At 41.8% G+C, this 24,779-nt stretch overlaps 1 protein-coding gene across 3 annotated transcripts in view; it reads right to left on the bottom strand.

The window, feature by feature from the left end:
- Window positions 1–12,630: 12,630 nt before the first annotated feature.
- The window catches only part of LOC130281722 (ribosome-binding protein 1-like), a 115,591-nt gene continuing 103,442 nt past the window's right edge, over window positions 12,631–24,779 (bottom strand). For all 3 annotated transcript variants that reach the window (XM_056529252.1, XM_056529253.1, XM_056529251.1), the window contains 5 exons: window positions 21,497–21,582; window positions 19,881–20,090; window positions 17,002–17,073; window positions 15,505–15,789; window positions 12,631–13,454 (listed from right to left, as the gene is read on the bottom strand). In XM_056529252.1, coding sequence (XP_056385227.1) covers window positions 12,742–13,454; window positions 15,505–15,789; window positions 17,002–17,073; window positions 19,881–20,090; window positions 21,497–21,578 — 1,362 coding nt within the window. In that variant the 5' untranslated portion in view covers window positions 21,579–21,582 and the 3' untranslated portion in view covers window positions 12,631–12,741. The remainder of the gene's footprint in view (window positions 13,455–15,504; window positions 15,790–17,001; window positions 17,074–19,880; window positions 20,091–21,496; window positions 21,583–24,779) is intronic.

The raw sequence follows: 24,779 nt of genomic DNA, 5'->3' as shown, positions 1-24,779 counted from the left end.
AATCACTCGCATCAAGCGAGAATAATTGGAACTTTTGATAAAATGGCTGCTCCAATACGGGAGATTATCTCCCGCCATTGGGATATTCTAAGAATGGACACTGATCTCCTTGACTTGGTAGGCACTAAACCTCAGATAACTTATAGACGAGGTAAAAGCTTGGGAGACCTTTTGGTACATAGCCATCTTTCCACTAATGACACTCAGGCACATACTTGGCTTAATAGTTCTAAACCTCCACAGGGGTGTTTCCAATGCGGACATTGTCGGGCATGCCAATATGTCTTGAAAAGTACCACAGTCCCACAGTCTTCGATCAAAATCAAACAATTTATGAATTGCTCTTCTACAGGTGTCATCTATGTAGCTGTGTGTACCTGCCCGCTTCTCTACGTAGGCAAGACCATTCGCCCTTTCAAAAAAAAGAATTTTGGAACATGTGGGCGATATACGCAATGCACGAGACACCCCGGTGGCAACACATATTATAGAAGCACACAGAGGAGACCTGAGCCAGATTAAATTTATAGCAATCGAAAAAGTAACTCCCTCTGTACGTGGAGGCAACCTGGACAGGTTGATCCTACAAAAAGAATGTAGGTGGATATACCACCTAGATTCGTTATCTCCCAGAGGTCTAAATGAGCAGCTCCATTTTGCATGTTTTTTATAATTTACACTTCTTCCCCACGGGTGTATTCCAGGTAGTTAGGGACGACCGTAGCTGGTCAGACAGGAGTTAACTATCACCCGAACCCTATTATCCATAGGACCTAACAGTTTCAGTCTAGGAGGTTCCTGTGCGGGACCGCCCTTTTTAGGGCGGCCACCCCGCCTAGGTTTAGGGACTGATTACAGGGCCTACTAGGGCGAGTTCAGGATCCCTAGGGCCCCGCTATCCCCACTCCCTCCCTATAGACAGTTAGGATCGGCCCTCCCTATTCAACTTACCTTACCCTCACCCCCTTTTTTGAGGGGTACTTTACAACCAGTAGTAGTATTACCACTTACCGTGGGGTGGTCTGGATTCTTGCCTCCTTTTCATCTTCTGTATATTTACTAATCATAGCCCCAGTAAGGGGTTTTGATATTTATTTACAATTACAAATGATCCTAATACCCCGATTGTGGGATGACCATAGATACACCAATCTTGGATCAGAACAATGCATCTTTGATAGCATTGTCCCTACACCAGGTTTATTTGCATATTGACCTCTTCTGTCAATTGCGACAATGACAGCTATATATGAGTGACAGTCAGCTATGCCTCGGTTTCTCGCCATCTTTAGTCTGTATCCAGAATAATTGAACTCCTCCATTCCTTACCTGTTCTTTTACTGTTTAATTAATACGCCTACAGACATCGGCATCTGTTACTTGACATTGACAGCGCGGCGTGTCTTTGTTTACATGCGATCGCACGCCCCCTTTTTGGCGTCATAGGGGCGGTGCGCGCCGCGCTGCATATAAGCAGAATAGCCGACGGATATGACGTCAGACGCCTTCGCTCCCCACACGAGGAGAGAGCGGCCGGACAACTCCGGCTCCCGCTGATAGCGGGACTGCGCCTGCATACAGTTCACAGTTCGGCTAACCGTGAGTAATGATACACTATCAGTGTATAGTGTGGGGCTTTCTTTTCAGGTCCGTTCCCTCAAAATGGTCTCTCTTTCTCTTATAGGTGGACCCGGTTTATGCCGACTGTATTATATCTCTGTGTGCATAAGTGACCCTAGGGACAGCTTTCTTCTTCCCCACAGGAATTACACCTTGCATACATTATTTCTTGCAGGTTTTATCAGGGATAGAAAAAATTTTTTTTCAGGCTCCTGGGTCACTGTACTTATTTATACTTTATGCTATGGATGTCATTGCATACTTAATTGACTCCTCTATTTTGCATATATAGAGATGTACCTTTCTCTTAACAGTTGTTGGATATGGATGACTGAATATACATATCATATCCTCTCGGTCATTGATTTATTCTTTTGTCCATACCCCCTGAGGACGCCCGCTATATACAAGCGAGCAGAAACGCGTTGGGTTATTTGATTACTATACTCTATAGGTGTGCAACTAAACTGCACCCTCTAGTGAGAGGTGACTCGGGACTGGCTGGGCCTTGCAGAGTCCCGGACACACCTTGTTAATGTCTTTTATTAGACCGAGATAATCATACTTTTGTCATAACACTAGACACTTGTTAATATCTTAAATTTGACATTAAAAGTTAAGTTTTATAGAGCACATCCTGGACACTGGTAGTCCTATATTTCATATTATTTATGCTGGATGGAACAACTGATACTAGGGGCACCGCGTAGATCCCCCTTTAATGTTCTACGTTTTTGTGTATTTCTCTAGTCTCTAGTGCTAAGCTAATACAACCCAGCTACAGCGTCTACCTTGTTTTAAGTCCTTCTCTGACAGTGCTGTACTGCTGGGCAGGAGAGGCCACCACTGCTGTTGTGGAGTGTGACAGATACGCCACTGTTACTAATCGTGTCACGTACTACAGCCCTGACTCTGTTCACTGACCTCAAGTTCCACCAAGTGCCTAAGTGCTCTGCCAGTATTTATCAGCACTGAGGACATGATTAATACCGACAACATCCCCAACTCTATTTGCTTAAATACAGCTTTAAAGGGGTACTCCGGTGAAAAACAGTCTATTTTTAATCAACTGGTGCCAGAAAGTTATACAGATTTGTAAATTACTTCTATTAAAAAAATCTTAATCCTTTCAGTACTTATCAGCTGCTGTTTACTACATAGAAAGTTCTTTTCTTTTAGAATTTATTTTCTGCCTGTCCACAGTGCTCTCTGCTGACACCTCTGTCCATGTCAGGAACTGTCCAGAGCCGGAACTAATCCTCATAACAAACCTATCCTACTCTGGACTATTCCTGACATGAGCACTGTGGTCAGACAGAAAAGAAATTCAAAAAGAAAATAACTTTCTCTGTAGTAAACAGCAGCTGATAAGTACTGGAAGGATTAAGATTTTTTAATAAAAGTAATTTACAAATTTGTTTAACTTTCTGGTACTAGTTAACTGGAGTTAAACCGGAGTACCCCTTTAAACTTGCAAGGAACCTTAACCATGCTTCATAATTGCCTGCAGATTTTTGTACTGTTTTCCAGCCTTTAGGTGAACAAACTTCCGACATTTTTCTGCACCCTGGTTACTATGTTTTTGTGCAGAAGAGATGCCCACTAGGAGGATAGGTCATGGGGGCTTTGTGGCTGCCAGAACCTTGTATGTCCTCCAGCGGACATGTACAACTTTTGGAATAGGGTGTCTCTACAATAAGAAAAGAGACCTTGGGTTCTCTGTGATGAGATGTCTGGGTGGTGCTGGTATACCCATGTTAATAGGCGCAAATGATTTGATCCAGACTTGCAAACAGGAATAAGATTTAATGATGATCCCCTGTGCACACCAGTACAAAGAAACTCTTCACAGAACAGGGTAGTGATGTTACTGTCTTCGTGGTGGATGCCTGAAATTTGGACACTATACCCTTTAGTTGCTTTAGCAGAAGTAATACTGTAGCAAAGACTTGGATAATGGTATAAGCACTTGGAGTGTTGCTGGGGGATGCAGATACAGTCCAGTAAGGTACACTCAACTGAGAAGAGCTTTCACAGCTAGGCTCACTGTGGTGTATTTACTTGCAAGACTTTACTGACAGTTAGCTGCACAATGATTCCCTATTGCATTGCTTAAGACGAAAAAAGTTGTAATTTGTAAGCAACGCAGCACTGACTCCAACTGGAAGCCCACAAAGAGTCCAGTGCAGGCAGAAAGGCCCCTTTACAACTTGTATCACTTCTGGCTGACAGATCTTTGATGAAACCCCCTGAAATTGCACATTGTGCCGTGATCACCATGACTGACCTAGAACTGACTTAGGTTTGAATTCAGCAATTTGGAACTGGATTAGCGGTTCTCTGGCAGGTCCAGGCCAAGGTAACTTATTGCACGGCAAACCTTTCTGGCAGAGAAACACACTGGACTAGACCCTTGTAAATCTTAACTCCTTAATCTATGTATTTGTAGCATTGTAAGACAGTATAGTAGACAGGTTGAACCCAAACAGGATTTAGCTATCTGGATACATTTTACAGCCAAACAGAAACCTTTATAACACAGTGACTAGTAGATAAGTAATGGGATACTGGACATAGTTGAGTCACTTGGCCTGATTTTAAAGTCGAAAGTTTGGCTTTTTGGCCGCAATTCTTTTGACGACCACTTCTGGCCAGACTTCTCTGAAAAGTAGATGGGTGTACCTGGGTACCATTGATTTCTGGCAGTAGTGAGTTGATGACATTGCTGATTTGCACAGACATCTTTTGAAGGTAAGTGAGCAAGATGTGTCTTGTATTGGCTGCACTAAGTTGCTTTGGCAAACCACTCATCTACGGTCCTCAATGTTGCATGTTTGTGCTTCTTCAAAAGAGCTGGAACAGCAGATCTTGAAACCCCAGTCTGTTTTGAAATCTTTTCCTGGTAGAGACCTTGCTAATGCAGTATCTTGTGTTTTGTTTTTGTGCTCAGTCTAGCATTGGTGTATGACCTGTGACATAACCCGTTTTTTCTACAACCTCACCTTTGTAGCAGAGTTCAGCTGTTTCTCAACAAGACATGCAAAAGTTTTGATTGGTTGGTTTCACATCCAGTAGGGATCAATGCAGACTAGTGCTCGTCACGACCACTGTCCCTATTTACTTGGAAAATCCACCCTAAATGACGTCCCCCAACTGAGCGGAAGTCCTTACACTGAGTGCACAGGGGTATTAGAATAATCAGACCAGCCAGGTCCGCAACACATGGGTAGATAAAGAACAAAATCAATAGACAAGGGGTTAACTAGAGACAAACCAGAAAGTCACAACGCAGAACACTGCCAGCCTCCCCCCCCCCCCCCCCTCACACACACTCGAGGGTGGACCAGAGGTGACACTGGAGCCGTGCACAGCAGGTTCATTACAGTTGACATCTAATTGTACAGATGACCACAATCATTAAAATGAGTGGGGAGAAGCATGGTCTCATATGCTTCACCTCTTGGCTTACAGCAAATTCCGACCCAGACTGATTAAAAACTTTGATGTGTCTCTGCAACTAGTCAAATATTTCGGTAAATGACTATGTAAGTATACCTACAGGAATTGGTGCAGTTTTGAAGGCAAGGGTGGTTCCACCAAGTATTGATTTGATTTAGATTTCTCTCAGTTAATTTACTTTACATAGTGTTAATCAAGAAAAAAAACATATTTTAAAAGTATTCTTACGTCACTTTTTTACACCTGCTTATATGTATATTGTGAGAAAGTGACAAGAATAGTGGTCCGTGATCACTATGGAATCCTAGGGTACCTATTATATGTAGCAGCAGGTTTCAGGAAGCACAATCTCCTCCAGGAAACACAGGGAGAGATATGAGAAGTCCAGGAATAGTTGAATTCCTAGCAGACCCTAGGTGCTGAGGAGAGGACTTTGGTAAAATTTGGTTGGCAGTGAGGTCTTTAATTCCCTTCCTGGCCAGTGATGGGAGTTGAAGTCCTGAAGTATGCAGCCTCAAAAAAAGGGACATTTTGAACTTTGTGTAAATAACACATGTAAAGACTTTTTTTGTTGAGTGACTTTATTTTGTATTTTGTGCCTTATTGTCACTTTACTTCCATGTCCCTGTCTCTGACTTATATTTGCTGTTATTTGCCTGACTCTACGGAGCTAAATGTTCGCAATATGTAATTAATGTTGTTAGTGCAAAAAAAGTATACATTATATTGTTTTGGAGTTATTCTTGATTAGCGTATTTGACAGGATAACATACCATGTTTGCAGCTGTACTCTTATTCACTTCAGGTAGTAGTGTTGGTGTATCTTGTGATAGCTATAATAGTTGTGATAACTTATTGCCAAGTTTTTCCCTCTTTAAGTATAAGCAATTGGTGAGGAACGGTATAACTGAAGATAAGTAAATAAATGACTGTTCAACAAGGAACTATCTTTCTAATCTTCAGGGACAAAGGGTGATATTCTGAAAGCGCCACTTGGGCACCAACAGAGCTTTTCCTATGCCTGCTCATTTCTCAATATATTTAGCAACAAAAGTTACTTTCTCCAATTTTAACCAAGTAGCATGAACAAAACTGGTCCTAATATTTATTGTTGTGTTATCAACAGATTTTCCTAGTCCCTTATGTACAGTGGGGCAAAAAAGTATTTAGTCAGCCACCAATTGTGCAAGTTCTCCCACTTAAAAAGATGAGGGAGGCCTGTAATTGTCATCATAGGTATACCTCAACTATGAGAGAAATAATGAGAAAAAAAATCCATAAAATCACATTGTCTGATTTTTAAAGAATATATTTGCAAATTATGGTGGAAAATATGTATTTGGTCAATAATAAAAGTTCATCTCAATACTTTGTTATATACTCTTTGTTGCCAATGACAGAGGTCAAACACCTCACAAGGTTTAAACACACTGTTGCTGGTATTTTGGCCCATTCCTCCATGCAGATCTCCTCTAGAGCAGTGATGTTTTGGGGCTGTCACTGGGCAACACAGACTTTCAACTCCCTCCAAAGGTTTTCTACTGGGTTGAGATCTGAAGACTGGCTAGGCCACCTCAGGACCTTGAAATGCATCTTACAAAGCCACTCCTTCGTTGCCCGGGCGGTGCGTTTGGGATCACTGTCATGCTGAAAGACCATGTTTTATCTTCAATGCCCTTGCTGATGGAAGGAGGTTTTCACTTAAAATCTCACGATATATGGCCCCATTCATTCGATCAATCGTCTTGGTCTTTTAGCAGAAAAACAGCCCCAAAGCATGATGTTTACACACCCATGCTTCACAGTAGGTATGGTGTTCTTTGGATGCAACTCAGCATTATTTCTCCTCCAAACACAACGAGTTGAGTTTTTACCAAAAAGTTCTACTTTAGTTTCATCTGACCATATGACATTCTCCCAATCTTCTTCTGGATCATCCAAATGCTCTCTAGCAAACTTCAGATAGGCCCGGACATGTACTGGCTTAACCTCTTGGGAACGCAGGGTGGATGCATACGCCCTGCATCCCCGAGCCTTAAGAACTCAGGGCGTACCTGTATGCCCTGAGTATTTCCGGTCCCCGCCGTTCACCTGGTGGGGACCAGGATGCCTGCTGAAATTATTCAGCAGGCATCCAGTGACAACGCTTGGGGGGGTCCTGGGACCCCCCAATGTCGGCGATCACCGCTAATCGACGATCAATTCAGATCAGCGATTTGCGGTAATTCCAGGACCCGTTTGACCCAAAAAAAAAGGATGATAGGTGCCGTCCGAGATGGCACCTATCATCCTTTAGCAGCACTGGTGCCACTTCACAATCGTCCTGCTGTGGGGGTGTCCCTAATGGCACTCACTCCGCCCCTGTTCTGGAGGGCGAGAGCGGGTGCCGGGAGCACTCACCTGAGGCTGGGGCCACTGATCCCTGGCATCGGTGACGGGATCAGGGCCCCAGCAGCAGAGCCGGTGGCGACGGCAGGCAGGATCTTCACTGCACAGCAGCAGGAGGTAAGGCTGGCCTCCTGCTGTTGCCAAGCAACAACTCCCAGCATGCACACAAGGTCATGCTGGGAGTTGTTGTTATGCAACAGCAGAAGGCACAACTACAACTCCCAGCATGCCCTTTGGTTGTTTGTGCATGCTTGGAGTTGCTTTTGTGCCTCCAGCTGTTGCATAACTACAACCCCCAGCATGCACGGACAGCCAAAGGGCATGCTGGGAGTTGCAGTGGTGTGCCTCCAGCTGTTGCATAACTACAAGTCCCAGCATGTCCTTCGACTATAAGTGCATGCTGAGAGTTGTAGTTTTGCAACAGCTGAAGGCACACTGGTTGCAAAACACTGAGTTTGTTACCTAACTCAGTGTTTCACAACCAGTGTGCCTCCAGCTGTTGCAAACTACAACTCCCAGCATGCACTGATAGACCGTACATGCTGGGAGTTGGTTTTGCAACAGCTGGAGGCACACTGGTTGCGAAACACTGAGTTAAGTAACAAACTCCTAGTGCTTTGAAACCAGGGTGCCTCCAGCTGTTGCAAAACTACAACCCCCAGCATGCATGACTGCCAAAGGACATGCTTGGAGTTGTAGTTTTGTAACAGTTGGAGGTTTGCCACCCCCCCCCCCCCATACAGGGTGCATTCACATGGGTGGGGGTTTACAGTGACTTTCTCACTGCACGTTTGAGATGCAGCAAATTTTCCACTGTAAACCTCCGCCTGTGTGAATGTACCCTAAAAACACAACACTACACTACACTACACCACAAAATAAAAAAGTTAAACACTACATATACATATACCCCTACACAGTTACGTCTGAAAAACGTCTGGTACGGCACTGTTTCCAAAACTGAGCCTCCAGCTGTTGCAAAACAACAACTCCCAGTATTGCCGGACAGCATTTGACTGTCCAGGCATCTTGGGAGTTTTGCAACAGCTGGAGGCACCCTGTTTTGGAAACACTGCCATTGGGTAATTTTGGTATTGGAGGCAAGTGTAATTCTTGCATCCGGGTCCGTCCCTATGCAAATCCCTAATTTAGGCCTCAAATGTGCATGGCGCTCTCCCACTTTGGAGCCCTGTCGTATTTCAAGGCAACAAGTTAGTTGAGATATTTCCGTACTCGGGAGAAATTGCCTAACAGATTTTGGGGGGCTTATTCTTCTTTTGCCCCTTATGAAAAGGTAAAGTTGGGGGTCTACACTTGCATGTTATTGTGAAAAAAATTATTTTTTTACACTAACATGCTGGTGTTGCCCCATACTTTTCATTTTCACAAGAAAAAAAGACCCCCAAAATTTTTCCTGTGGGCATAAAATGCTCTGCGGGTGCACAACAGGGCTCAGGAGTGAGAGCGCACTATGTAAATTTGAGGCCTAAATTGGTGATTTGCACAGGGGTGGCTGATTTTACAAGCGGTTCTGACATAAACGCAAAAAAATTTATACCCACATGTGACCCCATTTTGGAAACTACACCCCTCACGGAACCTGACAAGGGGTATACACAGGTGTTTGACAATTTTCGTTAAAGTTGGATGGGAAAATGAAAAAATTAAAAAAAAATTTACTAAAATGCTAGTGTTACCCTAAATTTTTTCATTTTCACAAGGGAAAATTGGGGAAAACAATTCAAAATGTGTATCACCATTTCTTCTGAGTATATAAATACCCCATATGTGGATGTAAAGTACTCTGCTGGCGCACTACAATGCTCAGAAGAGAAGGAGCGCCTTTAGGCTTTTGGAGAGAAAATTTGTCCGGAATTGAAGGCCACGTGTGTTTTCAAAGCCCCCATGGTGCTAGAACAATGGCTCCCCCCCCACGTGTGACCCCATTTTGGAAATTACACCCCTCACAGAACATAATAAGGGGTGCAGTGAGCATTTACACCCCACAGGTGTCTGACAGATTTTTGGAACAGTGGTCCGTGAAAAATGTAATTTTTCATTTGCACAGCCTTCTGTTCCAAAGATCTGTCAAACGCCAGTGGGGTGTAAATGCTCACTGCACCCCTTATTAAATTCTGTGAGGGATGTAGTTTCCAAAATCGGGTCACATGTGGGGGGGTCCACTGTTCTGGCACCATGGGGGCTTTGTAAACGCACAAGGGCCCCCAACGTCCACTCCAAACAAATTCTCTCTCCAAAAGCTCAATTGCGCTCCTTCTCTTCTGAGCATTGTAGTTCGCCTGCAGAGCACTTTGCATCCACACATTTCCATACTCAGAAAAGATGGGGTTACAAATTTTGGGGGGGCATTTTGTCCTACTACCCCTTGTAAAAATGAAAAATTTGAGGAAAAAAAATGCACTTTAATAAAAAGTCATCAAACACCCTAGGGGTGTTAAGGCTCACTGTACCCCTTGTTACGTTCCTTGAGGGGTGTAGTTTCCAAAATAGTATGCCATGTTTTTTTTTTGTTTTTTTGCTGTTCTGGCACCATAGGGGCTTCCTAAATGCAACATGCCCCCCCCAAAAAACCATTTCAGCAAAATTTGCTTTCCAAAAGCCAAATGTGACTCCTTCTCTTCTGAGCATTGTAGTGCACCAGCAGAGCACATGACATCCACACATGGGGTATTTCCATACTCATAAGAAATGGGGTTGCAAATTGTGGGGGGCATTTTCTCCTATTACACCTTGTAAAAATGTAAAATTTGGGGAAAAACCAGCATTTTAGTGAAACATTTTTTTTATTCATACATCTGATTTTAACGAAAAGTCGTCAAACACCTGTGGTGTGTTAAAGGGGTATTCCAAGATTTGTTTTTATTTGACTATGCTACAGGAACTGCAAAGTTAATGTAGTTCATCATATAGTGTCTGTACCTGTGTGTGACGTTTTTCTCACAGCATACAAAATGACTGTTGTCTCAGATTTTTCCCAGGTTGCAATGCGGCCGAGACCTGACTCACTAGTCAGCTGATGACAGGGAGCCTGTCTGCTTCAATGGGTGGAGTGATCGTTTGGTGGGAGAGAGATCTATCTGTAACTAATGCAACAGCTGTAGGCACCCTGATTGAAAACCACAGGTTTTTTGAATGGATGCAGCTCATTTATGTTTCAATGGGTGGGGTGGCTGATGTGTGGGAGGGAGGAAATTGAATTCTGGTATTTGTAATCAAAAAAGAAAAGTCAAACAGGAAATACCAGTTCACAAAAAGCTAGTACAATGTTATGGTAATCTCACAACTTAGCCATTTAGCCCCAAAACAGGTGCAGATCCTTCCTAAGCATGTCCATTACTGTCTGGCAGGTAAGTACTAAAATAATCTTATGGTGGATAACCCCTTTAAGGCTCACTGTACCCCTTGTTTTTTTTTTGCTGTTATGGCACCATAGGAGCTTCCTAAATGCGACATGCCCCCAAACACCATTGCAGCATAATTCACTCTCCAAAATCCCATTGTTGCTCCTTCCCTTCTGAGCCCTCTAGTGCACCCACGGAGCACTTTACATCTACATATGGGGTATTTCCTTACTCGAGAGAAATTGGGTTACAAATGTTGGGGGGATGTCTCTCCTTTACCCCTTGTAAAAATAAAAATAAGTGGCTCTACAAGAACATGCAAGAGTAAAAAATGAAGATTTTGAATTTTCTCCTTCAGTTTACTGCTATTCTTGTGAAACACCTAAATGGTAAACAAACTTTCTGAATGTCATTTTGAATGCTTTGAGTTGTGCAGTTTCTATAATGGGGTCATTTATGGGGCATTTCTCACAGAAAAGCCCCTCAAATCCACTTCAAACTTAACTGGTCCCTGAAAAATTCAGATTTTGAATTTTTCGTGAAAATTTTGAAAGTTGCTGCTTTACTTTGAAGCCCTTTAATGTCTTCAAAATGTAAAAACATGGCAACTTTATTATGCCAACATAAAGTAGACATATTGTGTTCGTGAATCAATTAATAATTTATTTGTAATGTCCATTTTCCTTACAAGCAGAAAGTTTCTAAGTTAGAAAAATGCAACATTTTCCAAATTTTCATCAAATTTGGGGATTTTTCACCAAGAAAGGATTCAAGTAACGATGAAAATTTACCATTTATGTTAAAGTAGAATATGTCCCGAATAAACATTCTCTGAATCAGAATAAAAGGTAAAAGCATCTTAGAGGTATTAATGCATAAAGTGAGAGTGGTCAGAATTGCAAAAAAAGGGCTGAGTCCTTAAGGTGAAAATGGCCTGAGGGGTTAAGCAGGGGGACACGTCTGGCACTGCATGATTTGAGTCCCTGACGTTGTAGTGTGTTACAGATGGTAGCCTTTGTTACTTTGGTCCCAGCTCTCTGCAGGCCATTCACCAAGTCCCCCCCCCCCTGTGTGGTTCTGGGATTTTTGTTTACCGTTCTTGTGATCATTTTGACATCACCGGGTGAGATCTTGAGTGGAGCCCCAGATCGAGGGATATTATCAGTGGTCTTGTGTGTCTTTCATTTTTAACAATTGCTCCCAAATTTGATTTCTCCACACTAAATTGCTTGCCTATTGCAGATTGTCTTCACAACCTGCAGGTCTACAATTTTGTTTCTGGTGTCCTTCGACAGCGCTTTGGTCTGGTCTATACTGAAGGTTGGAGTGTGACTGTTTGAGGTTGTGGACAGGTGTCATTTATACTGATAAAAAGTTCAAACAGGTGCCATTAATACAGGTAATGAGTGGAGGACAGAGGATACCCAAGAAGAAGTTACAGATCTGTGAGAGCCAGAAATCTTGCTTGTTTGTAGGTGACCAAATACTTATTTTCTACCATAATTTGCAAATAAATTATTTAAAAAACAGACAATAGTTGAGGTATACCTATGATGAAAATTACAGGCCTCTTTCATCTTTTTAAGTGGGAGAACTTGCACAATTGGTGGCTGACTAAATACTTGTTTGCCCCACTGTAACTCAACTCACAAATATTCATAAATGTATCGACACATTTACATTTATATCAATAATCTTGATCAGTTATGCCATTGAAAACACCATGTTATGGAACTTATTGCTAAAAATCTATCAAGGATCACCATAAGGTTATCATTCAGATTTTATTTTTAGCATCATTTTCATTTTATGTTTTAATGCTTGAATATTTTTAACCAGAAAAATTCAAGAAGTTTATGTACTAAATATAGGATATGGTTACATTCTTTCATTGTTATGGTTCTTACGCTTCTTAGACACCTTTTCCCTTTTTCTTTCCTTTGCCCTTCTTTTTTCCCTTTCCCTTTCCTTTTCCATTGCTTAATTCTTCTTGCATTTCATCATTACTGTGAGTGTTACCAAGTTCATTTCCCAGTGAATTCAGGGAACGCTTTTTCCTGAAGAGTTCTTCCTGAACTTCATCCTCATGTCCTTGGACATGATCTATTCCATGCTCTACCTCTTTCCTGCCTCCTTTACCATGCTTTTTTCCTTTCCTGCCTCCCTTCCCATGCTCTGCTCCTTTACCACGTCCCTTCCCATGCTCTGCTCCTTTACCACGTCCCTTCCCATGCTCTGCTCCTTTACCATGTCCCTTCCCATGCTCTGCTCCTTTACCATGTCCCTTCCCATGCTCTGCTCCTTTACCATGTCCCTTCCCATGCTCTGCTCCTCTACCACGTCCCTTCCCATGCTCTGCTCCTCTACCACGTCCCTTCCCATGCTCTGCTTCACTTCCGTGTCCCTTTCCACACTCTTCACCTTGGCACATTCCATGATCTCCTTCTTTCCCCTGACCTGATCCCTTCCTGTGGCCCCTTCCATGTTCTAATCCTTTTCCATGGCCCCTGCCATGTTCCATTTCATTGTCATCATCCATGGCTAGTTCATCTTCATCTGCCGCATCTCTCTTCTTTCTGTTCTCTTTCTTTTTGCCAAAAAGTGACTCTTTTAAATCTTCATTAGCTGAAAAAATATAAAGACAATGTTAAACTTAAGACAATGTTAAACATACTTAAAGTATGTTATAAGAAAACTGATAAAAAGTGCAGTCAGAGAAATGAAAAACATCTTTGTAAGTCAGAAATATCTGAATTCAATGTACGTGAATAAAGGGAAATTCCTATCTGAGTAAACTGATCCAGAGTTCCTACACAAACATAGACATATGTCAAAGACAGAAGTACCTGCTTCTGTACTTAGTGGCGAGGCATACACTCTCTGTCTCATACCTCGGTTCACATTCACTGGGCCGGACACAGAGGAAGGCTGCCACTCAGAGTTAAAGGAGTAGTGGAGTGAAAAATATCTTATCCCCTATCCAAAGGATCTCCTGAACGGGGCCCCAGAAGTCTGACGGAAGCGGCCGTTCAGGGGAGCGTGTCGGCCTCCGCTCCGTGTGGGGGTTGGCACGCCCCTTTCAGCAGACTGCTGGAGCCCCGTCCAGGAGATTGTGGGGGGGGGGGGGGTTGTGGGGGTCCCTGATCTATAACTTATCCCCTACAAATCTTTCACTACAAAGCTCCTTTAAGTAGGAACACTGCATGCTTAAGCTTGCCCCTACCCCACACTCTGTCCCCTTCCCAGGGAATGTTTACTGAGTGAAAGCATTGGGGGCCATGCAAAGAATGAAATCAAGCATTTGATGGGATGGAGGGTGCATTGCTAGGTAAATTATTTCTACAAAAAAAAAAAAACATTCAACTGATCATTGTATGCCTTGCTGCTCAGTGCATAGGAGCAGAGATTAAAGGGGTTATCCAGGAAAAAACTTATTGGCACCAGAAAGTTAAACAGATTTGTAAATTACTTCTATAAAAAAATCTTAATCCTTTCAGTACTTATGAGCTTCTGAAGTTGAGTTGTTCTTTTCTGTCTAAGTGCTCTCTGATGACACATGTCTCGGGAACCGCCCAGTTTAGAAGCAAATCCCTATAGCAAAACTCTTCTACACTGGGCGATTCCCGAGACACGTGTCATCAGAGAGCACTTAGACAGAAAAGAGCAACTCAACTTCAGAAGCTCATAAGTACTGAAAGGATTAAGATTTTTTTATAGAAGTAATTTACAAATCTGTTTAACTTTCCGGAGCCAGTTGATATATATATATATATATATATATAAAGTTTTTTCCTGGATAACCCCTTTAATGTCTTTGGCAAGAATCCCCGCTTCTGTACTTATATTAATATCATACGGTGTGATGGAAAGTACTTAAAGGAGCAGGGACTACTGTTAAAGACCCGAGTCCCTGCTCCTTTATACTGTTCCAGAGGTACATATAGAAACAGGGACTCCTGTCAAAGGCAGATATCCCTTCTCTTGCAAACCGGCTCCGGGCGATTTGCAGTGAATATTCTTGGAATTATTTTAGAGGTTTACTCATCTATGATGGTGGTATTTTGAAAACTGAAATTCTGCATTTTGAAATCAGCTTTAAGAGGACCTGTTTTTCTTGGTCATTTTTGTTTCCTACCCTTGTAAAGGTGGTTTTACACTTTCAAGTTTTTTGAGCAGAAGCAAAAGTAGCATACCTTTTTTACCCATTTGCCAAAGAATAAAAGGACCTGCTTTTTTTTTTTTTTTTTTTTTTTTTTCAAAAACAGCTCAATTTTTCCATGGGCAGTGTTTGAAAGTGTAGTTGAACCCAATTCACTTGAATGTAGCCTATGGCACTATTTTTGTTTTTGGATCAGATAAATTCTTTTATTTTCCAGAGGCTTTTTTTTTTTTTTTCCAAATGAAAGAAGCAATCTGATTGTTTATAATAGGCAACTGCACCACTGTTCCTCTACACAGGTTTTGATAAATCTTCCCCATTATCCCAAAACCAGGCCAGCCCCTTTTAACATAGACACACATCTAAACTGTAAAGATGATGTGAGCCCCAGATTTCCCAGATTAACACTGCATATAAGCTACTTGCTGAGTAAAGGGAACACCTTGTAAAACTTGTTGTGTAACCATAGCTGATCACACGAGGTTGTTCTTAGACTGTTTAATAGAGGGTACTTACTGAATACTGCCTTCATGCATTTCTTTCCACACATTGTGCTGCAACACCGCATGCCACTGCTACAATCCCCATCTACTGAGCAGTCAGTCTTGTTCATGTAATTATTGAAATGCTTGTGTTTACATTGTTTATGTGAATTTTCTCCGTTACATTGTTCACCGTGTTTACATTGTTTTTGTGAACGGTGATGATCCATTTTCTTTTCAAATTTTTCTTTGACTTCTGGATGTGTTTTAATATAATTATCAGGACACATTCCATATTTTTTGTCTTCCTCTGTAGGCTCTGTTAGGAACAAAACCAGGGAAAAATACATTTTAGTTGTCGTTCTTTCTTATAGGCCTCTTCATCAGTCTTTATATGAGGGAACTGTGTAAACTTTACATTATACAATGTTAACAGTGATAGTGGAAAGTGCTATTATCTTTACAGTAAGTCAATGCTTTAGCAGTTGCATGCGCATATTGTAAAATGAATAGCAACATTGGTCTGTATTCTAATACAATAATTTGCAGAATAAAAGTTTAAGTGTTTATCAGTGCACACATTGGAAACAGGAAGCTTTTAAAGATCAATTGTACGATTTCTTTTAATGGATCAGATGTATCAGTCTGCATCTGTTTGTATCAGTTTTTAAATGAATCAGGTTTTTTTTAGGTAGTTTTTTCACTTGGAAAAAAATTTACCAATAAAACGGGATGCACCAGAACACAAAAATGATCCAAGCTCTCTTTTATTTCTGTTTTGGAACAGGATTCAGATGGGTTTTCGTAACACAGAAGTCAACGACAACAAAATGCAATGGGATGGGCATCCTGTTTAAAAGGTAACTTTTTTTCCTAGTCTTGATTAAAAAAAAATAAAATAAAATAAAAAAAAACAAGATCCAAAAACATGGCGTGAGCAGGGTCTTAGAGGAGGCAAAGTCAACTGCAAGTTTTATGAGAAAAAAAAGTGTCAAACAGGATGGTGCAACTGTATGTAACTAGCCTATTCTGCAGCATCCTGTTGCCATAGACTTGCATTGTCCAAAAATAAATCTGTTTATTAACAGGACTAAAAATCCTGTTAATTTCCTGTTATAAAACGAATCCTGACAGAAACTTGTCAAACAGATGCAAATTTACACTTTCAACCATGATAAACATCCCATTGAAAACCTATAGATTTATTTATGGATCCATTTGAAAAAAAATAAAATAAAATCAATGTACTTTTAATATAACCATGTGATGTAAACAGATCCTCACACCTCCAGTTTGCAATATTTTTTTGCCATAGAGAGATATGAGGCTTAATCTGTTTCACACAGAGTTGTTTTTTTTAATTTTTTTATTGGATTCCATATCAATCCAACAACTAAAATTTTGTGGCATGCTCCATTGAATGCTATATGTATGGAGGTGGGCCATACAGTCTCTGTGCCTATGTACACAAGTCCATGTACTGGATATTATAAAAGGGAGAATGAAATAATTCACAGAGATGTATTTTTACCATATGGTGCATTATCGGGTCCTCTGCCTATTTCTTTCATTACTTGCTCCATTGTTTCCATGACATTGCTCTCTAAGGACAAAAAAAATGAATTTACATAGTCAGGAATACATCATACAGACATAACGTTTTAAAATAAATTTGTATTTTTTGTGTAGGATTAAAAAAGTACTGCAGTGTAGGACCATTAAGGTGATAAGTGTCTGATTGCGGGGGGACGACCACTGGGACCCCCCGCGATTTCCCGCGTGTTGTTCCAGCTCTCCTCACACAGGGAGTGTGGCTCGGCACACGTCCTCCATTCGTCTCTATGGGAGAGCCAGAGATACTCGAGTGTACTCGTGTATCTCCGGCTCTCCAATAGAGATGAATGGATTGCACATGCTGACACCCTCCCCCCCACTCTGTGCGTGATGAGAGTTGGAGTGCCATGCAGGAGATTGCAGGGGGTCCCAGCGGTCGGACTCCCTGCAAACAGACACTTTAGTTTTCCTACGCTGCAGTACCCCTTTAAGACAAATAGATTTAACATTTTCTGCTAATATGAATTATTTTATAAGTATTTGTAGTACTTTTTATGTTTTTTTTTAACTGATCACAATCTGTATCGGTCAGAGCAGTTTCACATTTCAAAACTTGTCTTAGACATTAACAATAAACACTGAAACCTTGGCCTTTAGTTGACTACAAACTTAATAAAATACATAGACTTTTGGCTCTTTTGGCTTTGGCCAAAAAAGAAACAAAAACAAAAAAAAACCTATATGAAAAATTACATTAAAAACTTCATGAATGAATTCAGCCTAAGGACAGTATGAGTGTAATATGGCTGCCTTTTTATTACAGCTGCTAGTCCAGGACAATTTTTTTTCCTAGAGCAGTATTTCCCAACAATGGTGCCTCCAGCGGTTGCAAAACAATAACTATGTGCATGCCCGGACAGCCTTTGCTGGGAGATGTAGTTTTGCAACAGCTGGAGGCACCCTGGTTGGGAAACACTGGTCTAGAAACTTCAACTAAAAGCATTGTAGGTTACTATGATGCAAACAGTGTGGGCCACTAGACCCCCTTTTGGGCAAGGACTTAAATGGGTGCAAAAATTTGTTCCTATTAAAGGGATACTCCGCCCCTAGACATCTTATCTCCTATCCAAAGGATAAGATGCCTGATTGCGGGGGTCCCGCTGCTGGAGACCCCCATGATCTCGGCTGCTGCACCCCACACATCCGGTGCATGGATGGCTGACGATGTGGGGCGGAGGTTCGTGACATCACGGCCACGCCCCGCTCGTGACGTTACAGCCACGCCCTGCCCGTGATGCCATGGGCACGCCCCCCTCAATGCAAGTCTATTGGAGGGGGCGTGACGTCCATCACGCCCCCTCCCATAGATTTGCATTGAGGGGTGTGGCCGTGATGTCACGAGCCTCCGACACTGCACCCGACACTCTAAATGAACGCCGGATACAGCAGGGGTACAGCAGGATCGTGGGGTCCCCAGCAGCGGGACCCCTGCGATCAGACATCTTATCCCCTATCCTTTGGATAGGGGATAAAATGTCTAGGGGCGGAGTACCCCTTTAAGCTCATGTGAAACTGGGAGACTGGCCTAAGGCCACTTTCCCGTGCCAGTATTCTGGTTGCTATTTTGCAACAGTTAGAGCGCATGCACGAAGCCTGTGTAGAGGAAGAGTGGTGCAGTTGCCCATATCAACCAATCAGATCACTTCTTTTATTTATCAGAGGTCTTTTTAAAGTGAAGGAAGCAATCTGACTGGTTGCTATGGACAACTGATCAACTTTTCCTCTACACAGGTTTTGATAAAACTTCCCCAAAGGGAGGCTGCGGCACCAAAATTTCCACTCGGTCATTTCTCAGGGTGGAAATACTATAGTGTGCATTGGTCCTAGGGCAATGTTCACATGTCGGAATTTCCGTTAAATTCAACGGGATTCTGTTGCATTGTGCACATGGTGGAATTTCTGTGCCAGATGTTTCCGACATGGAAATTCCGAATTCCATGTCCGCAGAAAGAATGAACCTGCTCATGCTTTCTACGGACTCCACATGGAATGCAGAGCCATCTATGAGACTGCACATTCCAGAGCGGCCCTAGCGCCCACATATTTTCCGTGCGGACATTCCCAGATGTGAACATAGCCTAAGAGGTGCTGCTTTTTTCATTCTACCTGTTTTCTGCGTATGCTTCATATATGGGTCCATGACATGCAGCAGGTACAAGTTATACTTTGCACCTTGCACATTTTTTCTGTGTTTATTCCATTCCTATATTTGGCATACACATACAGAAGAAATTTTTTTTTATAGCCTTTTTCAAGGTATGTTAAAAGGCTACTAAACTATATGAAGACATTAGAGATAAGCAAAGTTACAGTACTTTCACTCGTCATGAACCTCGCGGCTCGGCGTTTGCTGACTTTAGCCTGCATAGGTTAGTTCAGCTTTCAGCATAGGTTAGTTCAGCTCCGGTGGGCTGGAGACTCTCTCCTAGGAATGTATCCACCTTTTCCAGCCCACCGGAGCACCTGAAAGCTGAACTCATTTATGCAGGCTAAAGTCAGCAGACGCCGAGCCGCGAGGTTCGTGACGAATAAAAGTACTGTAACTTCGCTCATCTCTAGAAGAAATACATAAAGCATGCTGTTATTGGAAAACGTGTTACTAATGTTATAAATTTTGCCAGCTAAAAATCTGTGTGACTAGACCTTCCCATAGTCTCCAAAATACTCAGAAAATCTGAAAACAATTGGCCATAATATTTTAGGCTATAAACACTACAACTTGCAGATATTTACAAAAGTTAGGGTAATTATATTGAAATCTCTATTGAAAACATTGATTGCCAATGGGGCACTTACCATAAATGAGTGGCATGCATTTCATACCACATGGCGTTCTACAGCATTTCCTGCTGTTGTCACATTGGTCATCACTAGAACATGCTTTCAGTTTACTGAAGTCAGGGAAACCATATTTTTTAAGAAGTTTCTTCTTCTCTGCGTAGGTTTCCGGGTGCTTTCTCATATAGTCTCCTGGGCATATGCCAGCGTCATCATCACCAGAAGTTTCTTTAAAAAAAATTATGAAATAAAAAATGTATTATCAAAATGAAAAATACAATAATATTATAGTGCAAGATATGTGGTGCGTTGTATAGTTCAAAAAATATCAGACGGTAAATTATTGAACTTGTACTATGCACTAAACTGCAGAGATTCCTGTGATCCCCAAGCATTAATGGACAAATAATAAGAGAAAAGTGATTGTATTGCATATACAATGTAAGTATGTACCAGCTCACCTTCAGCTGCTAGCGCACGAACTGGCGTGGACTACGCCCAAGTAAGATGCAGGAAAGAGAAAAATGTCCAGCGCTTGACTCGGGGAGCAGGAACTTTTAATTAGAATCCACAGGAAAACATACAGGAACACAAATGCGTGTGACACGTTTCGGCTTGTTGTCACCAAGCCTTAGTCATACACTTAGTGTATGACTAAGGCTTGGTGACAACAAGCCGAAACGCGTCACACGCATTTGTGTTCCTGTATGTTTTCCTGTGGATTCTAATTAAAAGTTCCTGCTCCCCGAGTCAAGCACTGGACATTTTTCTCTTTCCTGTATTGCATATAGTTCCACTCTGACATTGGATCATGAACTTTGACCACATAAATGACACCCAGCCATGTTGGATTTTTTTTTTTCAGTTTTAAGCAAGATCACTTGCAATGTTTTTGAGAGAGACAATGAAGTTGCGAATGCCAAAATACCACAATTTTATTGCTAAATCGCCAGATAACTTGCAGCTAGGTCTATTTCACACCGAGCATATCATAATTCCTTTTAAAGCCAAATATAGGAGTGAAAATTGGATGAAAAATAGGGACTGCATAACAACTGTTTCTAAAAAAAAAAAAAAATCAAACTGGGGTGGGGGATCAGCGATAACTGCCGCTTCAGCTACTCATGTTAAAAATAGCTAAGTTGCAAAGTTTCGGTCAGTACCTGGAGGAGAAACCTATAGTCAGTGGCTCTTTATTCTAGCTCAAAGAAGATCCCCTCTATGATGTATATGTGCCCTAATAAGGCATAGGACAGGAGCAGATTATTGCAGGAACTCAGCTTTGGTGATATTGAGACCACAATTGTATGAGGTTCATATTACTGTTATGGGTAAAATGTCCTTATCTTACATTGTGTAATTCCTTGCAAAAGCAATCTTTGGACTTTTGGATGTTCCAAAAGTCACCTAAAAGAGAACACTAAAAAGATTACACAGAACTTATCTGCAAAGTTGTAATTGCAACAATGGCCCTCTAAGGATGAGACAACTCTGCTTAATCTGTTCCAGTCTACTCAGTAAAGTTCATAGGTGAACTACAGATAAAGGAAAGTGACAACTTTTTAATTTTCTGATATACTTCCTTTGTATGGCCATTAACATTGTAAGTTTCAATAACATCACAATGTTCTTACCTTCTGATATTGCACTCACAACGGCTGCAAACAACACGGTGGTAAGAATTGCTGTCTTCATGTTGGTCGAGATGCTGGTCATTCAGCTGTAGAGACAGAGAGGAAGACAAGCTCACAGCTAGTTTGGTCGCATTTTATACAAAATGAGGAAGGTGGTATCATAGGCTAGGACGCTTAGTTGAGGGTTAAACAATTATTCCACTTCAAGGGAGTTTGAAGAGAAGATTGTTTCTAACCTTTCAATGTACTTGTGGTTATTATTATCTGTGCAATGTGATATGCTTCATGAATAGGTTATCCAATCAGGTTAATGCTTAGGAGATGGTTATTAAAATCTACGGTGTACTTCAAGAAATGATGCACATGTCCAAGCCATGTGCATGGAACCTGTAGGCTAGGTTTCCACAGAGGTTTTTTTTTTTTTTTAAGTTTTTTTGAAAACTGACACTGAAGTTTTTAAGCCAAAGCCAGAAGTATATTCAAAAGGAATAAGAAATATAAAGGAAGGAAATCTATTTCTCCTTTTTACTAGATCCACTTCTGACTTTGACTCAAAAACTGCAGTGGCAGTTGTGAAAAAAGAAACGCCAGAAAAATAACCCTGTGTGAAAACCTAGCTGTATAGGGACACATGAAGTATCAACAGCTCTGCACGATGTGCAACTGGACCACATAATAGATATATTCTTTCCTACAGGTGAAGAAGCAAGCAATATAGCATAAGATAGGGCTTATACATGACTGCATGTTATTTTTAAGTACTGTGGAATTTGACAGAAATATATGCGTCTGTATGACAGCTGAAAACTCTCTATAAGGTTATGTTTACATGTAAAGGATCTGCTGCATATTTTTTCTGCATAATTTGTGCAGCGGATTTTGCTACCCATTAACTTTAATCAGCTGCAGAAAATAGGCAGCAAAAATATGCAACAGATCCTATAAATCTGAACATGTTTTTAAGTTGCATTTCAGCAGTTAAAATATCAGTGTTATCTAAGTTACTTTGTTATCAGTGTTGCTCGCGAATATTCACAATTCAAATTTTATTCGCGAATATCACATATTCACGAATTCGCGAATATTCGCGAATATAGCACTCTATATTCGAAATTATGAATATTCGCTTTTTTTTTCCACAGTACACATCACAGTGATCAACCCTCCTGGCATTCTGTGCTGGGCTGCTGCTCTAGTCTCAGAAACCTCTCTGAGTTTCTGGGACTAACGAAGTGATGTCACACCATGCCTCCTCGTGATGGCATGCCATGCCTCCTTCATTCATGTTTATGGGAGGGGGTGTGACATCGGGGGGGGGGGGGGTCCATACGGTTAAAATGACACCCTACTTATATAGGTTGGATATTGTCGTACTTCGGAAAAAATCATAACTACATGCAGGAAAATGTATATGTTAAAAATTCTCATCTTCTAACCCCTATAACTTTTTTATTTTTCCGCGTATGGCCCGGTATGAGGACTCATTTTTGCTCCGTGTTCTGAAATTTTTATCGGTATATTTTTGTATTGATCGGACTTTTTGATCGCTTTTAGTCATTTTTTCATGATATAAAAAGTGACCAAAAATATACAATTTTGGACTTTGGAATTTTTGTTGCGCGCACGCCATTGACCGTGCAATTTAATTAACAATATATTTGTATAGTTGCCACATTTTCGCACGCAGCGATACCACATGTTTATTTTTATTTGTATTTACTCAGTTTTTTTTTATGGGAAAAGGGGGGTGATTCAAACTTTTATTAGGGAAGGGGTTAAATGACCTTTGTTAACTTTTTTTTCCACTTTTTTTTTTTGCAGTGTTATAGCTCCCATAGGGACCTATAACACTGCACACACTGATCTCTTATGCTCCCATAGGGACCTATAACACTGCACACACTGATCTCCTATGCTGATCCCTGCAGAGCCATAGCTTTGCACGGATCAGTCAGATAGGGGCTTGAGTGCTCAAGCCTGTAGCTCAGGCTTGGAGCAATCAATCGACGATCGGACGCCGCGGAGACAGGTAAGGAGACCTCCGCCTGCGTCCCAGCTGATCGGAACATCGCGATTTTATCGCGATGTCCTGATCAGCCCGACTGAGCTGCCGGGAAGCGTTTACTTTCGTTTTCAGACCAAAGTTGACCGCCGCGTCTGAAGGGTTAACAGCGCGCGGCACAACGATCGATGCCGCGCGCTGTTAGCCCAGGTTATGATTAGCAGCCGGGACCATCCCGGTGTGACCCCGTTTTAAACACCGGGACCGGGCGTAGGGTGTACAGGTACGCCCTACATCCTTAAGGAGTTAAACAGATTTGTAAATGAGTTCTATTAAAAAATATTTACCTTTCCAGTACTAATAAAGAAGCTGTATGCTACAGAGGAAATTCTTTACTTTTTGAATTTCTTTTTTGTCTTGTCCACAGTGCTCTCTGCTGACACCTGATGCCTGTATCAGGAACTGTCCAAAGCAGGAGAAAATCCCATTGCAAACCTCTGCTGCTCTGGACAGTTCCAGACACGGACAGAGGTGTCAGAAGAGAGCACTGTGGACAAAAAAGAAATTCAAAAAGAAAATAATTTCCTCTGTAGCATACAGCTGCTAAAAAGTACTGGTAGGGTAAAGATTTTTCTGTTTAACTTTCTGACACCAGTTGATTTGAAAAAAAAATGTTTTCCACCAGATTACCCCTTTAACTGTAATACCACACACAACCGCTCTGCTCCATCTGCTTAGGGGAGCAGAGCGATGACACGGGTTGCCAATTTACTGCCAGAGCGACAGGACTTGGTAACTATAGCTCCCCGCCCAGGGTACTACTTATGGGGCGGCGGGGGTAACTTACAAACTTCATATCCTCACCATCCCTGGGAGAAAAAATCTCCCACGTGATGGTGAGGATAAAGATTTTACCATATATAATGTATTGCCAAGCATTATACTGTATATCAGTGATTCCCAACCGGGGTGCCCGGGGGTGCCGCGGGATTTTGCCGTGAATTTCAATTATAATATTTTTTTTTATTTCCCGCCCCAGCCTGTGCGCCTTGTCCATCCCTGTTACCCATGTTCACCTCCCCTGTCCACCCCCCAGTCTACCATGTCACCCATGTCCTCCCCCCTATTCACCCCTCTGTCCCTTTGTCACCCCTCTTTTACCCCTTTGTCATCCTTGTCCACCCCCCTGTGACACCTGTTCACCCCCCCTGTCATCCATGTCCACCTTGGCCATCCATCTGTCACCCCTGTCCATCCCTTTTGTCCCCCATGTCCATCCTC

Source organism: Hyla sarda, chromosome 7 (genome assembly GCF_029499605.1).
Source record: "Hyla sarda isolate aHylSar1 chromosome 7, aHylSar1.hap1, whole genome shotgun sequence".
NCBI lineage: Eukaryota > Metazoa > Chordata > Amphibia > Anura > Hylidae > Hyla > Hyla sarda.
Note: the sequence above shows the minus strand (reverse complement) of the source record. Positions and strands in the feature narration are given on the sequence as shown.